Genomic DNA, 17,916 nt, shown 5'->3' with positions numbered 1-17,916 from the left:
TACAACTGAAGTGTTGACTGCTGCTTTTGGACCCCTTAACTGCATTCCAAACAAATGCTGTACCTACTGCTGAAAATACATGTTTGTTTGTTTTTAACCTTATGCTAGCCTTCTTTGAAAGGCTACACAAAAATAGTAGTGGAAGCTGGTGATATGGAACATGTCAATTGTATTAAGGGCATTGTCCAAATGCCTCTTAAACACTCACAAGCATGGTGCATTGTTCCTGTTGCATTTGACATTGCTGCTGCCTCACCTTGAGCACTGTGTGCAGTTCTGGGCCCCAACAATTTAGGAAGGATGTTCAGGTCCTTGAATGTTTCTGGACAAAGCTGGTGAAAAGGTTGGAAGACGTGCTCTGAGAAGTGGCCTAAGGACTCTGTGTTTGTCTAGTTTGGAGAAAAGGAGGCTGAGGGGTGACCTCATTGCTCTTTACAACTTCCTGAGGTAGAAATGGAAGTGCTGATCTCCCTGGTATCCAGTGACAGGATACTTGGGAATGGTTCAAAGCTGTGCCAGGGGAGGTTTAGACTGGATATTAGGAAGCATTTCTTTACCGAGGGGATGGCCAAACACTGGAACAGGCTTCCTAGAGTGGTGGTTGATGCCCCAAGCCTGTCAGCATTTAGAGATATTTGGACAATGCCCTTAATAATATGCTTTAACTTCTGGCCAGTCAGGCAGTTGGACTAGATTTTTTTTTTATTTTTTTTTTCAATGAGGAAATGTATTGTAAATCACTTTCCATCAGTTTTTAAAGCAAGGAATCTTATTTTCTGTAGAAGCTTTATATTGGGTTGACCTAACAATTTTTCATAATTTCTTTTGTGTTACTTTTCATGTTTCTCACGCTTAATTTTTCCCCTAATTTCAGGGCTCTCCTTGCTCCTAAGTAAGCTCTGAAAATTGATTTATTTCAGTTTAGGAAAGCAATTCTATCTCTGTATATGGTCAGATGTTTTGGTATGTAGCAATTCCTGAATTTGAGCCAGTTGTCATGCTAGCAATTGACGCTTGTGCACATGCGCTCTCTCTGCACTCCAACGTTTAGATGAACAGTTAACTAAAAGCAAAATATGTTTGTGATGGTAGGCTGAAACAATTTAGAAGTTAGCATTGGACAATTTTTTTTTCCTTAAAAACAATTGGTTGTATTTTTTTGCTATATTATTTGTTTTTTTTTTTTTTTTTAATGAACCTATTAAAATTGAACCCTTACGTAAGACAGGTAAAGTTATAATTAAAAAACCAACAAACCCAACACAGAATATTGCCACTAAAAATAACCACAAAAAAACCCTGCCCCCCCCCTTAGGGTGAGAAGTATGTTATTATGAACAGCAGTTTTTACTGGTGAAGGATAAAGTATGTTATGTAGTACACTATAAGGTATGCAAGCATGGGTTCAGTTTTAATGTCACCTGCTATCCGGGTAATCTAGTTGTTATGTCAAGGCAAATCCTGTAGTTTTGTAGTAGTTAAAGTATGAGTGCAAAGTTATGGTAGTATAAGAATGCAGCTGACACCCTTTAACTTACTTTCTCTTTAGATTTTCTTTGTTGATTAGGTAGGAGAATTTAATGCATTTAAAAAAAACCCAAAAAAACCCCACACTATTTTAACTGGCAAATGCTATTCTAATTTATGAATATGCTGTGACAGGAACTAATTTGAAATTTTAAAAAGCTTTCATGTTCAGCAAGGGTACAGATTTAATGCAAATTCTGATTGCCTGGAATGCAGTCAACCTGACAGCATATGAATACTTGAGTACTGTCTAACAACTGCATTTGATCTGGGAGATCTGTTTCCTTGGAATTTTTTTTTTTTTTTTTTTTTGTTTACTATCTAAAACTATGTAAAAAGCTTTTCTTTTCTGGATATGTATGCAGCTCTTGACATGGCTTCATAATGTTCTGTGACCTGTATCATTAGGGATGTTGGCTGGTACTGCACACTGGTTTGCATTTTCCTTCTAGCTATGTGCCAGTTATGATTCATGATGCCCTTGAGATGCATTACCATGCTGTTCTCTGATGAGGTAGCAATATGCATCCAGTCTTTGTTGCTTTGGCCCCACTGCTGAAGACCAGGATGTCTGGAAAACTTGTGATATAAGTCACTACTTTAAAATTATTTTTTTTTTCTGACTTAATTCTGCAAATGTGTAAGCAGACCAGAGGAGAATAGACTTCTAATAGTAACTAAAGTGTAGAGAATTCCTTTGTGGTAAAGTCAGAACTCATAAAAGGCCTGCTGTAAGAGCTGAGCAGTTGTACAAAATAATTTAATGAATTGTGTCAAATTAGAAAGACTGAAGTGTCTCCTAATGTGTGCTTTTTACCAATGCTTTATTAAACCCTCCTGAAAATTTAAAAATAAAATGTGAAAGATAGGAATTTTTAGCTGCATTTAAAGTATATTTTAAGATAATTGTTATGTGCACCATTGCATGCATAAAAAAGGGAACTTAATCTTTTTATTTATGTTTTTTTTATTCTAACCATCTACTCTATGTTGCAAGTGACTACATTTGATAGTCTTGAAATATCTGGAATTTTTTGCTTTGGAAATGCATGTGAAATAGCTGAGGTCTGACTTTATTCACACTAGTAGAACTAGCTGACCAGATAAATCAGAAGCTCATTTACTGAATTAATGTGCTGAAAATTCAGGTGATTTAGCTTTTGTCCTGCTTTATTTAACAATCTGCCTGTTTACATAAGTCATCTTTCACTGTTAATTGGTGTCAGACCTTTAATATGTGATTATTGGAAAAATGGGGGGGAATGGCACTATAGGCAGAAATTACCCAACAGTAGTGGGGATTAAATTTATTTTTTTTGGGGGGGGGAGGGAGCTTATTTACATTCAAATGATCATTTTAAATGTTGAGACAATCAAATGTTGCATAGTTGTATGACTTGTGAGAAGTGAGACCTTTGTATGCATGCCAAGTTTAACTCCTGACTTGTTACTGACAGCTCTGTAGTAATGCAGATGCAGTATAGAAATTGTGCAGCTGACTACAATGTTTAATTTATACTGACTACTGAAATAAAGAACAGTTGACCACTGAGGCACTTAAAATTGGATAAACTTTTATAAAGTGTGTGACAAATTTTCAGTAATACAGTAGAGGATCAAGTTTGCATGTATTATTTTTGTATTTGTAAACTTGTGTTACAAGCAGGGGTTTGGGTTGAAGGCTTTCGTCATCACTGTCTCTCTTGGGATTGTTTTGTTATTCTTAAAGTTTGACTCTTTCCTATTTTATAGTAGTGGTTTGTATTCTCTGCATACCAGTGTTCAGCTATGTGTGCAAGGCATAGTGGCAACACAAACTCTTTAGCAAATCATCTTCTTACCCTTGTCAAGAGCAGCTGGTGAGCTTTATTAGTATTGGGTTTCTATATTCAACTTTGATGTTTTTGACTGGCCTAAAGCTTATAGAGCACTAATTCATATTCAGTGATTAATGATGATATTGATAATGCATTTATGTATAAATAACTGCAGATAGTATGGTCTTCAAGATTTCATATGCTTGTTGTCATTTTTGCCTCTTAACTGCAGTTTTGGCCATGAAAGAATGGCAGGTAAAATGACTGTGTTAAGAATTCATTAACAGAAATGTCTACAGACAGGAGTTAGCAGAATTGTGTGAAGAACATTACAGTAAGCTATTGATTACTTGCACAGCAGTTGCCTCAAGCACTTACTTTTCCCCTTTCATGTTTGAGGAATACAATATACTGCTTTGGGAGGGTGAAGAAGTAGTCTTAGTAAAACACTTGGGCGACATGGTCTAGCGTGAGGCGTCCTTGCCCATGGCAGGGGGGTTGGAACTAGATGATCTTAAGGTCCTTTCCAACCCTAACCATTCTATGATTCTATATTTACGAAGTTGGCCTCAGTGACCACATTAAGCATGGCTTGTGCTTCTTCAAGACAATTCTGCTGAGTCTGGTGATTTTTAAGAGTTCAAGAACAGGGAAAAATCAACGTTCTAAACTAATTGTTTAATATATTACCTCAATGAAAGAAACCTGGAATGCTTTTATTCTGAAATACTGTTATGAGCAATGACAACTGGCTGTACTGCTGCTGTTGTACATGTAAAATGAGTCTTGGTTCCCCCACTGATTTAGGTTGTAAACTGAAACCTTGCAAACTGACTACGGTTGGTGTCTTGGGGATGAAATATCAGTCCATTATATTCTGTATCTGGATCTAGTGTAGCTATATTACATAGAAGCATGAAACTTCAATTTTGCTTCTTCTAGAGCAGAGGGATGAGTATGACATAAAACTCTTTTTTAGATCTTTGTTATTGCAAGCCATGATATGTGAGAGTTGTCATGCAGTTTTCTTGATCAAATCGAAATGCATGAATTTATAGAGGTGAATTCAGCTAAATGTGCCACTAATGTATGAATGGTAGGCAGTGACTAGGGATGGGATTTGATGTAACAGATACCTTGTCAGTCTGATGGGATAAGGAAGTTGAGAATAACTTGATTGGTGCTACCTTTAGAAGCAGCATGCCAGTTAATTTTACTGACAGTTTTCGGTGATCAAATTTTACATTGTCATGTATCTTGTCAGTAATTTACAGGCTTAATTTCTAGCTAGTTATATAGATGATAAATGTAAGTGGCTGTTTGGCTGGAGTGAACAAGTGCTTAGTAGTAAACAAGAGTTTGGCTCATTGAATAAGATGTACTTAAAGAGAAGAAAGGCAGTAAAATACTGAGTTGACCTTTATAGATGAGAGGCTAGGAAGAGAAGTGGGCAAGTGGCATGCCTGAGGTAAGGTAAAGGTCAAATAACTCTGTAAATCCCTGAAGAGGTGTGTTTAAGGAGGATGTAGTCTGAATGACTGCTCCCTCTACATGGTCTACTTTCAATGGGTGAAGGTGTGGAAGCTGATAGTTTCTTTCCTACAAAATGAAACAAAGCTTTGAAAATGGAAAGCAGGTTAGCAAACAGTAACTTAGCTGTCCTGTAGCTTTTGAAATTGTAAAATATGTTTAAAGTTATGAAGTGGGTGTACTTTTGCTCATTTTAAACCTTGCATCCCAATTTAAATTTTATAAATAAGATGCTCCTTTTGTGTGTCAGATACTTCCTGAAAAACAGTGTATTGACTTATCTATTTGAAGGGTGTTTGTCACACTGTACTTTATCAAAAGTGGAAGCTATTTCTGTTGGGTCATGGTGGGGGCTCCATCATTACAGTGGTAAAACAATCATTGGCTTTGTTTTGTACAACTGTTTGAAACAGATTTATTCATAGAGTTAAATATGCATTAGTAAGATCATAGAATATAACTGAATTTTATTATAAGGTATAGTCAAATTGTGTCTTAATTCTCAACAGGCAATAAATGGCTTAATTTTAAAGCATTCTGTATTACAAAAAGAGCAGCTATGTGTGGTTTTTGTTTCTGGTTTGTTTGTTTTCCCTCCATAGTAGTGAATGTTTGTGGTACTCAGACTTGAGAGGAACTGAGAGGGTTGGTTTTTGTTTGGTTGGGTGGGCTTTTTTTGGGTTTTGGGGGTTTTTTTGGTTTGTTTTTTTTTTTAGGCTATATGTTGTGCTGACCTGGGAATAAGGATGGGGGGTGTGTGCAATGTTTGACTAGATAAATGGAAAGAAGTGTGAATTATGCACATTCACTTCAGTGAATCCTGTCTGTTATGAGGTCCATCATCCCTTCCCTCCTTGAATAATGAAATGAAGTTAAGAAGTAGAGATGAAGTGTTGAGAAGCATCTACTGAAAGGAGGAAGCAGAGGAGGACGACTTTGCAACGAAACACTGAGCTGTGATTTTTTTTTTTTATTTTTTTTTTTTTTTTTTTTTAGGAAGTAAAGGAGCCACAAAAGCCAGTAAAGGTCAAAAGTTCTGGGAGAGTAATCATCAATTTATAGAGGCACTGAAAGGTAAAGGAATAAAATCCTGAAGTATTTCCCGAAAAAAATCCACTGGGGACCTTGGTGAGAGTCATCCCATTATGATGCACTGCACTGGAACCAGCAAAGGCTCAATGGCAGAATCATTCCAGGCAAGGGCCTTGGTGTACTCAATTATTTGGCAGCTTGATTGGTGTTTGGGCCAGGTAGCATGGAAGGGATAGCATTGCATGTGACTTTGGTAAGGAAATTAATGTTCTGAACCTGGGGATGATGGAGTGTGGTGTGAGGGAATAAGCAGATCCACCGATATTGCAGTTGCTGCCGTCTGATGTTGGTTTGAAGTACGGTGGGAAGGGTACGTTTGCAATGTGGGCTGGTGGTGAGACTGCCGCTGAGGTACTCTGAGATTTAGTTTTCTATCAGTAGCTGGTTACAAGTAGTGTAAGTTGCCAGGAGCACATTCAGCACAGGTTGGAGGGACCTTTGGCAGGCTCATCCTCTACAGAGCTTGGTGACACCACACTCTGCTCTCAGCACTAAGCAGCTCCTCTTCCATGGGCAAAAGTACTTTGTTCAGTTTCGTTTCCTGTGAAAATGAATAGATTTGTGAGCAGAAGGTTGTTGTGAAGTTTGTTAGCGATGTGTTCTAGGTGTCTAACAGCAGTGTCTAGGGTGGTGGTGTCCTGGGTTTACCAGTAGCTGTTTTTCTCCTTCTTAGTAGCTGGTGCAAGCTCTGTGTTTTGACTTTCAGCCTGGCAAGAGAGCTGATAACACCGATTGCTTTTAATTGTTGCTAAGTAATGTTTATTCTGGGTAAGGACTTTGTGAGTCTCATGCTCTGCCAAGGAGGAGGGGAGGCCGGGAGGAAGCAGAGACAGGACACCTGACCCAAGCTAGCCAAAGAGGTATTCCATACCACAGTACATCATGCCCAGGGAGGTAACTGGGAGTTACCCAGAAGGGCACGGTCCCTCTTTGGGAGGGGGTCAAACTCGTTTGGTGGTGGTATTGTATTCTCTTCTCTTGTTATTTTCTCTTATCATTATTAACATTGGTGGTAGCAGCAGTGATTTGTGTTATACCTTAGTTACTGGGCTGTTCTTATCTCAACCCGTGGGAGTTACATTCTCCTGATTCTCCTCCCCATCCCTCTGGGAGCGGAGAGGATCAGGGGGAGGGGAAAGGAAAGAAAGAAGGAGAAAAAAAAAGGGGGGGGGGGGAATGACTGAACGACCTTTGTGGTTGGGTTTAAACCACAACAGTTCTTTTTGGCACCCAACGTGGGGCACGAAGGGTTGAGACAGCATGGCTACCCCAGCTCCAAGCACAGCAGCTACACCACCCCCAGCGACAAGTACAGTTGCTACTCAAACCACAGTGAAAATCACTGCAGCTAAACCAGAGGACCAATTCGTACCAATATCAGTTGCCCCTGTAAGCAAGAGAAAAAGCAAAAAAGAGTCAAGAAGGGTGAATCAAGATGAAGAAACAATGCATTCACCACCCGGTCCAACATTTGAGCACAAGTCATCTTCATATGATGAAGAAGAAGAAGAGGTGACTTCTTGACCTTGGACCTCAACTGAGCTACGGAATTTGCGGAGAGATTTTACCCGTCAACCAGGGGAGCACATCATCACCTGGTTGCTCCGATGCTGGGACAATGGGGCTGATGGTCACGAACTAGAAGGTAGGGAAGCCAAGCAGCTGGGATCACTTGCTAGAGAAGGGGGAATTGACAAAGCAATTGCAAGAGAGAAAACATCCCTCAGTCTTTGGAGGCGGCTCTTGGCAGCTGTGAAAGAAAAGTTTCCATACAAGGACGATGTTATGAGTCGTTTGGCCAAGTGGACTACTTTAGACAAAGGCATCCAGTCTCTGAGGGAATCAGCCATCGTAGAGATGATGTATCACATCAAGGCAAATAACGCAGAATATACCCATAGACCCAGATGAAGCCGAATGTACACGACCCATGTGGCGAAAACTAACGCGGAATGCATCATCATCATATGCCCATTCATTGGCAACAGTAACCCAGAATGACATAGTACCACTAACAGTGGATGAAATGATTCATAAACTCTGAGAGCTCGAAGACAATCTCATCCCTTCCATCATCTCAGCTGTGGAAAAACTGTTCCAGGATCTCAAACAATTGAGGGACGATCTATCTGATTTATCCAGCTCCTCATGTGTACCAACACACGTCTCAGCTATTAACAAAAGGTGTCCTATTCTTCAAGAGAGAAGATACAGGAGGTATACACCACGGGCCACCCTATGGTTTTACCTGTGGGATCACGGAGAAGACATGATGAAGTGGGATGGAAAACCTACTTCAGCTTTGGAGGAACAGGTGAGTGAATTGAAGAGGGGAGCAAGGGCTGAGACTGATCATCCCATGAGAGCTGTGGCTTCAGTCTCTGGTGAGCAGGTTCCCAGATGGAGTGGAAGAGCTGATTTTACTCCAGCTCCTGTGATAACAAAGAATAATCCCTTTCAACATGACTTAAGTGTTCAAAGTTGTGATGACTATTAGAGGGGCCCTGCCTCAAGCCAGGTGGAGGTAGGGGACAATCGGATTTACTGGACTGTATGGATAAGATGGCCTGGCACATCAGTCCCACAGAAGTATAAGGCTAGAGACCGGTGCACAGTGTACCTTGATGCCATCAAGCTGTCGAGGGGTGGAACCCATCTATATTTCTGCAGTGACAGGAGGATCCTAAGAGTTGACTGTACTGGAGGCTGAAATCAGCCTGACTGGGAGGAAGTGGCAAAAGCACCCCATTGTGACTGGTCCAGAGGCTCTATGCATCCTCGTCATACGCTACCTCAGGAGAGGGTACTTGAAAGACCCAAAAGGGTACCGATGGGCTTTTGGTATTGCTGCTTTGGAGACAGAGGAAATTGAGCAGCTGTCCATCTTGCCTGGTCTCTCAGAGGATCCTTCTGTTGTGGGGTTGCTGAAAGTCGAAGAACAACAAGTGCTTGTGCTTGCCTACAAAACCTGGATTGTGTCATAAAAGGTGTCGTGCTGATCAGAGGCCAAAACCAGTAGTGTACGATCTTTGTAAATACAGATTTAAGGCTAAAATACAAGCCTGATGTCTGTCTTCTTTCTAAGGCTGGTAATCTTAGATTGCCTGAGAAAGATTATAAATAAAAGCCATAAACCTTTATTCTGAGAGAAGTTAATACTGTATTTCTAATTATAATTTAGCAGTGTTACACTCTTCCCCTTTTTCTAGGGAGTGGGCACATTCCTCACAGCAGCAGGCTTGGTCAATGAGGAAAGTTGCTGGTACAGCAGCATAGTGTGGTTGTAACACTTCCTTGTGAGCATGGGAGTCTTTCTCCAGGAGCCTATTCCAGCAAGCTTGCTCCCTCTTGTCACTTTAACTCCTCCAAGGACAGACTATGAAACAGGCCTAACAAATGTTTTCCATTGTGAAATACTCTAGTCATTAATATGGTAAATCAAATTATTTATTTGCTGTGTTGTGACTCATTTACTGCTCTGTGCCTCATTGTGTGACTCCTAGAACAGAAAAAGCATATTGCTGTGCTTATAAACTTGTGTTTTGGGAATTATTTTTGTGATTGTCATTTGCAAACTTCACTCACTGTGAAGACCACTGTTTGTAACTTCAAGGTGAATGACATGGTTTCTTTAGGCTGGCTTAAATGCCGCGTGCTGTCAAAAGGATGCTGCAGTTCTAAAGTTTGCACTTTGTGCCAGGGTTTGTGGAGCTGTGTGGTGAGCCAGACATCTGGCCTGGTTGTGAATTCAGATCTTGCTAGGTGAGTTTTATCTGGTTTATTGTGAAAAATAATTTAAAAAAAGTGGTACTGTTCTGTCAAGGGAGAGTAGATTTTAAGAGGGGAGTACTGAGAAGTGCAGGACTCATTTCTATGTCAGTCAAACTTAGACTGGCTTGAAGTGATCATGAAGCTCTGACTGCTGCCTGGGGAAAGGAGATGGCTGCTGTGTTTGGGAGTTCACTATTGGCAAAAGGTGGCAAGGTGGCCTGATTGTTCCAGAGATGGCAGCATAGGCCTTTCCTGAGATGTGATGCATGTTGGGCCTGTATGAGCGAGGCATCTTCCGCATCTCTTTATCCATACCTATTTATTCCAATTGTTTATGCTCACTTCTCTCTGTATCATCATAGCTGTTGCAAAAGGTGCTTTTTGCCTTCAAAGTTCACATCTTCTTTTGAGACAGTACTTCAGCATGCTTATATGTAACACAGACTTTTGAGGCAGTTTTCCCACTTATACAGTTGTTTATGGACCAAATTATGTGTTTTATGTTTTGTTTTCATTTATAGTTGTTGAATTCAGTTGCTAAAATAAGCATTTACAGCTCTTTGTTTCATTAGGCTTGCTGTGCCAAAATAGCTAAGAATGAGCTGGAATCTCCTGTTTGTTTCTTGGACTTTGTGAAATTTGAGCTCACTCCTCTAATCGAGATAACAGGGTTTTATTGAGGGACAAAGTCAATAAAGCAAAAGCAACAGCACTGGGTGTGTGACCGTAGCCAGAGGCACGCTGATTAGCATTTGTTACAGGTTTATGTACTTTCACTATTGCATTAGTCACATACATATTCATAATTCCCGCGTATAGGTGGGGAATATTATAACTAGCTCCAGGAAGTTATTATCATAAGTTTCTTCCTCTTGGTGTCTGCGCACTGCTCTGTGGTGATTGTGGGCAGGGATCTTGAGAATGAAGTTAACAGTCTTCCTCATGTGGGCAGGGGTCTTCAAGATGAAGTAAGCAGTCTTCCTTGTGGTGTACTTTTCACCTTTGGCACAGTTGGATGCCCCAGTAATCACAAAACTAGCTGAAACCAGCCATATATGTAATTTTTCTGATATCTGGCAAAGATTTAGAACAGTGTGACCTCTGTACAAAATTTATTGCAAGCAAAACAGGACAGGCAGACAAGGAGTATCCAAAGCTAGCAGATTCTCAGGAGGCACTGTCTCCAAACTAACTGATAAGTAGAAGGATGGTGTGAAATAATTCGCTCATGTTTAGTGGGGCCACTAAATTCCACAGACTTACAGCATAAACATTGTTCTTTATCTTTGACCTAAGTTAGGCTAAAAGTACTTTAACCCTATGTTTTCCAGGCACGAGCTTACCTCATATCAAGCCCCTCCCCCCCTCCTTTTCTCTTACCTTTGCAAATTCTTTTGCTATGTGACTCCTTTTTGCTCAAGAGTTCTGGCCATTTTCAACTTGTTGTCTAATCTTGTGTCCTTAGCGAGCTTTGTTTCTGTTATTGCAAACTCATACAGTTATGTCCACATAGCAACACCTATGATTTGCGAAAGCCAATATATTTATGTGTTTATCACAGGCTTTAATCAGTTGCCTCTTGGCAGCCTCACTGCAGGCTGCAAGGGTCATGATGCTGTAGCAGAGATTTTAATTGGCTTGCATGGTCTTCATTATTGGTAGTAGTGCATGAGAAGGAAATGATGGAACAGGACTTGCAGATCTCAAGCTGAGTTTGTATGGCTGGCATGTAGGGTGGGGGGGAACCTCTTATTGCTTGTAAACTGAGTACTTTTGATATGGGCCTCACTGAGAGTCTAAAATAGCTCTGTGGGGTTCCAGTATCATTACTGCTTCCCCAAGTAGAACAGCATTTGAGTATAATGTTAGTGCTTTTATTTAACTTGCACAGTGTGGAAGTTCAATGGCAGACAGCTGCTCCAGTAAGTGTATTTACTGAATTGATCTGTTTTCAGGACTAGAATAAAGCAGGTGTGATCTATTCCAGATGGACTGAACTAACACAGCACTAATCCTGCCCATAACTGGGGGAGGGAAGAAGTGCATTGGAAGCTCTGTCGCATGATTCTTATTGCTAATGAGTCAACTTTCGGGGCAGAAATGGTTTCCCTTTACCATAAATGGAGATTTCATGGGGCTTTATGTGGGCCTTTCTGGGAGAGGATGCTTTCTCAGCTGCTTGCACTGGGGGGGGATTAAAGTTTATCAACAAGGCTCACTTACACCAGTAGCCTGTTTCAATGTGGAAGGATTAATCTGGGTTGTTCACTTCCTAGAGCCTTCTTACAGCTCTGTCTAGAGGATTATGGCTGTTGGATTCTTTTAAAGTATGCATGAGTGAGACAATCCTTAAGTTGTACAGAGTTTAAGCAGGGTGCTTTATCTCTCTTGGCTGACTCCTGCTGGAAAGGAGCCTGCATGACCTCCAACCCTAATTGAAGCATCTAGTTTCCTTTCTAACCTCTGTTGGTGGTGTTTATTGCACATGTTTATCCAGGCTTCTAAACTGAAATTTCCTCATTTGAGGAAGGTGAAGTTACTCAGTGTGTTATCTTTCCTGCTCCACTGCTGCACTGCTAAGAGTTTTCTAAAATTAGATTGCTTCTTTCTGTTAATTCATGTTTTAGGCTGATGTTCCAGAGTTTGAGGATTCCAGGTGAGAGAAAATGAGAGACAAATAGAGAACTCACAACTAGTTTATTAATATAGGAAAATATAGAGAATCTAACAGATACAGTAAAAGATATTTCTGAAGAGTGTATATCTTACCAACCCCAAGGACCCTGTGAAGATGATCAGGAAACCAGCTCCAAGGATCATCATTGCAGTGCAAGGAGGCAGGCTCTACTGTAGCGGGCATCCCTGCAGAGGCAATGTTGACCTGGATGGTATGAAGTTCTGCTTCCCTGCATCGCATGAAGCTCAGGCTTTTTATACTAACAAAAATGTGCACTCATTCTGACGCAGGGGGCCAGCCTACGTCGGAAGAAGTGGCCAGCAATATCTAGAAAGGTCTCCAAGGGTTGGGACTTGTCCGAGAAGGAACCAAAGCAGGACTCTCCAGGGAGCAGCCAAAGCAGGACCTTCTGGGGAGGAGCCAAAGAGAACACACAGTACTTTTCTGTCTTTGTGTGTTTCACCAAGGACCATTATCTGTTGTCCCTGACACAGCTAATCATAGGTGTTTAATATGATGCTTCTGTGAACTGACCATGATTTCCATAAGCCAGGTTTGTTAAAGAAGTATCAGCTTGAACTCCTGTCCACCTAGTGAATGAAGAGCAGTCAGGTATTATCAGCCAATAAGCAACAATCTCTCTGAGTAATGCAAGAAGTATTTTAAGCACAGTCAAGAAAATGTTCACTTTTGAAGTTTGACTAATCTATATTCAGCATAAGAAGTGCTATCCCAAGAAGGATGAAGGCTTACAGGACATGAGTGGGAGAAGAGGAGAGGAGCAGTGCTTTCTTTATCTTGATGAAAGTCTTAAATTATTTCATCTGCTGTGGGTTGATATGTGTACTTTATTATATTTATGCAAATTCATGATAGTGACACAAATTCAGTTTAGTCTAGAAAAAGTATTTTAAGTCACATTTTATTCATAACCAAATATTGCAGTTTTACTCTGTGGAAGTTTCTTTTCCTTCCCTCAGTAAAAAAGAGCTTTATTGGAAAGGCTTTTAAGAGGGTTAAAAGCCTGGAATTTTTGTGCCATACAGTTGAGTGAACCTCCTCAAACCTGCCAAACTTAAAACTCAGTGGGATTGAAATTTTTTTAATAGAAAAGACAGCTCATGGTGGATATTCATATTGCAAGTCTGAGTGAAAAATAGTCTGTTACCAAAACCTAGAAGAATTTACCTATTTCTTTGCATACAAATTTGCTCACAAGTTCAGAAATTTTCAGAGCTGGTTCAGGAATCTTGACTTGCACTTGGCATCCTTGCCAAAGCCCTCCAGAAGCACTACCTTTGCACCAGCTGAAGGTGAGAATGCTGCCTGTGGGTACATGGCCAGAAGCTGCTTGCTGTAATTTCCCCTCTTTGGACCTTTATCTTGCACCTTCCCAAAAGACATCTGACTGCTTGTCCTGGTTTTGGTTGGGATAGAGTTAATTTTCTTCCTGGTAGCTGCTACAGTGCTGTGTTTTGGCTTTAGACTGAGAATAATGTTGATAACACGCTAATGTTTTAGATGTTGCTAAGTAGCACTTACCCTGATCAATGACTTTTCAGTCTCTCATGCTCTGCTAGTGAGGAGGGGCACAAGAAGCCAGGAGGAAGCAGAGACAGGACAGCTGACCCAAACTAGCCAAAGGGGTATTCCATAACACAGCATGTCATGCCCAGTATAGAAACTGAGGGGAGTCACCTGGTAGGGACTGATTGCTGCTTGGGTTGGGCTAGGCATTGGTCAGCGGGTGGTGAGCAATTCTATTGGGCATCACTGTTGTTTATTTTTTTTCTTCTCCCTTTTTAGTTTAATATTCTCTCCCCTTGTTATTTCCCTTAGCAGTATTAGTAGTATTCTTATCTCAACCCATGGGTTTTACATTCTTTCGATTCTCTTCCCCATCCTGCCTGGGGAGGGGGAGGTGAATGCATGGTACTTATTTGCTGCCTAGGTTTAAACCATGACATTGCTTTCCATCAAGAGGTAAAGTCCTGTGGATTACTTTCCAGTCATTGTTGGGAGACTGCCCACAGGGTGATTTCTTTATGTGCTGAATGTTCCACTAGCCATGTCTTTGCATAGTTTTTGTTGCTGCAGTAGGTGTGAAGTTATACAAGGTTGTTTGACTGAGTAGTCTAAGACAACTCTTGGGTTTTTAATTTTGAAGATGTGAGGAAGAGGTCATACTGGGGGAGGCCGTTACCCCGGGAAGCTGGGAATTAGTGACAAAAAAAAAAAAAAAAACAACAAAAAAAGGAGGAAAAGGACAATTAAAAGCAAGGGGCTTCCTCTTAAATCTGTTGTCCCCACGCAGAACGGCTTTGCTGTCCTGCAGAAGGCTAATGAGGAAACGCGCTTGCACCAGAAACAGCCGGCTGATGCACAGGTAAAGATCTCTACTGGTGCTGCCAAGAAAAAGCGGCGGGTCGTAGTAGTAGGGGACTCTACTTTGAAAGGGACAGAAGCACTCGTCTGTCGGCCTGACCCGGTCTCGAGGGAGGTGTGTTGTCTACCAGGGGCACGGATCAGGGATATTACAGAGAGGCTGCCTGCATGTGGGTGCTAGGGATATAGATAGTAGTAGACTGGGGAACATAAAGAAAGACTACAGAGCCCTGGGAGAGGTAGTTAGGGGCTCTGGAGCTCAGATAGTCTTTTGGTCAATTCTCCAGGACACAGGGGAGGACCTAAAAAAAGCTAGGAGGATTAGCCAGGTTAATAAATGGTTAAAAGGGTGGTGTCACAGTCAGGGGCTTGGGTGTCTTGAACATGGGACTGAAGTTTGTAGGCCAGGTCTACTGGGGGCTGGTGGAGCTGGTCTGATAAAGAAGGGGAAGAGCAGTTTTGGTAGGAGGCTTGCCAGACTGGTCAAGGAGGCTTTAAACTAGATGTGTTGGGGGAGGGGGGCATCATTTAATCCCAACACACCCAGTTAGTTGCCAACACCTATAATAAATGCTCGGAGCAATGTAGATACATTCCAGCCACTCAAGGCAACGAGCCGGCTTCATTTGGAGCTCGGCTCAGATGCCTGTATACAAACGCCCATAGCGTGGGAAACAAACAAGAGGAATTAGAGATGTGTGCACGTCTACGGGGGTATGATATAATAGGCATCACAGAAACATGGTGGATGGCTCCTATGACTGGAGTGTTGAAATGGAAAGCTACAGGCTCCTTAGAAAAGACAGGCCTGGCAGGCGGGGAGGGGGAGTTGCCCTTTATGTTAGGGATAGGCTGGAGAGTATGGAACTCTGTCTAGGGGCAGGTGAGCAGTTAACAGAGAGTTTGTGGGTCAGGGTTAAAGGGAAAATAGCTATGGGAGATATTACTGTGGGGATATGTTACAGACCGCCTGGTCAAGGAGAACCTGCAGATGAAGCACTCCATAGACAGATAAGAAAAGCCTCATGCTCACAGGCCCTTGTTCTCATGGGGGATTTCAACCACCCTGACGTGTTGGAACGATGGTACAGCCCGGCACAAGCAATCCAGGAGGTTCCTCGATTGTGTGGAAGACAACTTCCTTCTGCAAGTAATAGAGGAGCCGACAAGGAGAGGTGCCATGCTTGACCTTGTGCTCGCCAACAGGGAGGGGTTGGTTGGAAATGTGACGCTCCAGGGCAGCCTTGGCTGTAGTGGTCATGAGATGGTCAAATTCGAGATCCTCAGGACAGTCAGAAGAGCATGCAGCAAGCTCACAGCCCTGGACTTCAAGAGAGCAGACTTTAGCCTCTTTCAGGAGCCTGCTTAGTAAGGTTCCATGGGATATAGCCCTGGAAGGCAGGGGGCCCCAAGACTGTTGGTTGATATTCAAGGATCACATAGTACAAGCTCAGGAGTGCTGCATCCCAACTAGAAGGAAGTGTGGCAGGAGGGCCAGGAGACCTCCTTGGATGGATAAGGAGCTGCTGAGGAAAATTCAAAGGAAAAAAGAGGCTTATAAAAAATGGAAGAAAGGACAGGTGGCCTGGGTAGAGTACAGGGATGTTGACCGGGAAGCTAGGGACCAGGTTAGGAAGGCTAAGGCCCAGTTAGAATTAAACTTGGCTAGGGATATTAAGGATAACAGGAAGGGATTCTACAGGTACATAGCAAATAAAACAGACTAGGGACAACATAGGCCCCCTGAGGAAGCTCTCAGGAGAACTGGCTACACAGGATTTGGAAAAGGCTGAGGTTCTGAATGACTTCCTTTCATCAGTCTTCACTGGCAAAGGCTCTGACTGCACCACCCAAGTCTTATAAGGTAGACACGGGGACTGTGAGAATGAAGACCTTGGGCCCACTGTAGGAGAGGATCTGGTTCGAGACCATCTTAAAAATCTGAACGTGCACAAGTCCGTGGGACCTGATGAAATCCATCCGCAGGTCCTGAAGGAGCTGGCGAATGAAGTTGCTAAGCCACTGTCCATCATATTTGAAAAATCATGGCAGTCAGGTTAAGTTCCCGATGACTGGAAAAAGGGAAATATAACCCCCATTTTCAAGAAGGGGAAAATGGAAGACCCGGGGAATTACAGACCAGTCAGTCTCACCTCTGTGCCTGGCAAAATCTTGGAGCAGATGCTCCTGGAAGGCATGCTAAGTAAGGCACATGAAAAACAACAAGGTGGTTGGTGACAGCCAGCATGGCTTCACTAAGGGGAAATCCTGCCTGACCAATTTGGTGGCCTTCTATGATGGGGCTACAGAACTGATGGACAAGGGTAGAGCAGTTGATGTCATCTACCTGGTCTTGTGCAAAGCATTTGACATGGTCCCACACGACATTCTTGTCTCTAAATTGGAGAGATATCAATTTGATGGATGGACTACTCTGTGGATAAATAACTGGCTGGATGGCCGCACACAAAGAGTTGTGGTAAATGGCTCAATGTCCAGCTGGAGGCCAGTAACAAGTGGTGTCCCTCAGGGATCGGTGTTGGGACTGGTCTTGTTAAACATCTTCATCGCTGACATGGACAGTGGGATTGAGTGCGCCCTCAGCAAGTTTACCGATGACGCCAAGCTGTGTGGTCCAGTTGATATGCTGCGGGGAAGGTATGCCATCCAGAGGGACCTCAACATGCTTGTGAGGTGGGCTGATACCAACCTTAAGAAGTTCAACCATGACAAGTGCAAGGTTCTACACCTGGGTTGGAGCAATCCCAGGCACAGCTACAGATTGGGCAAAGAAGAGAGCTCATAGCAGCCTTCCAGTATCTGAAGGGGGCCTATAGGGATGCTGGGGAGGGGCTCTTCATCAGGGACTGTAGTGACAGGACAAGGGGTAATGGGTTAAAACTTAAACAGGGGAAGTTTAGATTGGATGTAAGGAGGAAGTTCTTTCCTGTTAGGATGGTGAGGCACTGGAATAGGTTGCCCAGGGAGGTTGTGAATGCTCCGTTCCTGGCAGTGTTCAATGCCAGGTTGGACGAAGCCTTGGTTGAGATGGTTTAGTGTGAGGTGTCCCTGCCCATGGCAGGGGGGTTGGAACTATATGATCTTGAGGTCCTTTCC

General features: G+C 42.3%; 1 protein-coding gene across 4 annotated transcripts in view; it reads left to right on the top strand.

Moving 5' to 3' along the window:
- LOC136004468 (zinc finger SWIM domain-containing protein 6-like) overlaps positions 1–17,916 on the top strand; it is a 176,896-nt gene that overhangs the window by 2,770 nt on the left and 156,210 nt on the right. For 3 of the 4 annotated variants that reach the window (XM_065660961.1, XM_065660958.1, XM_065660960.1), the window contains exon 2: positions 5,871–5,948. The exons of the other annotated variant lie outside the window; for it this stretch is intronic. In XM_065660961.1, coding sequence (XP_065517033.1) covers positions 5,871–5,948 — 78 coding nt within the window. The remainder of the gene's footprint in view (positions 1–5,870; positions 5,949–17,916) is intronic. 4 annotated transcript variants of the gene reach the window in all.

This window comes from Lathamus discolor, chromosome W, assembly GCF_037157495.1.
Source record: "Lathamus discolor isolate bLatDis1 chromosome W, bLatDis1.hap1, whole genome shotgun sequence".
Taxonomy (NCBI): Eukaryota; Metazoa; Chordata; class Aves; order Psittaciformes; family Psittacidae; genus Lathamus; species Lathamus discolor.
This window is presented reverse-complemented; position numbering and strand designations above follow the sequence as displayed.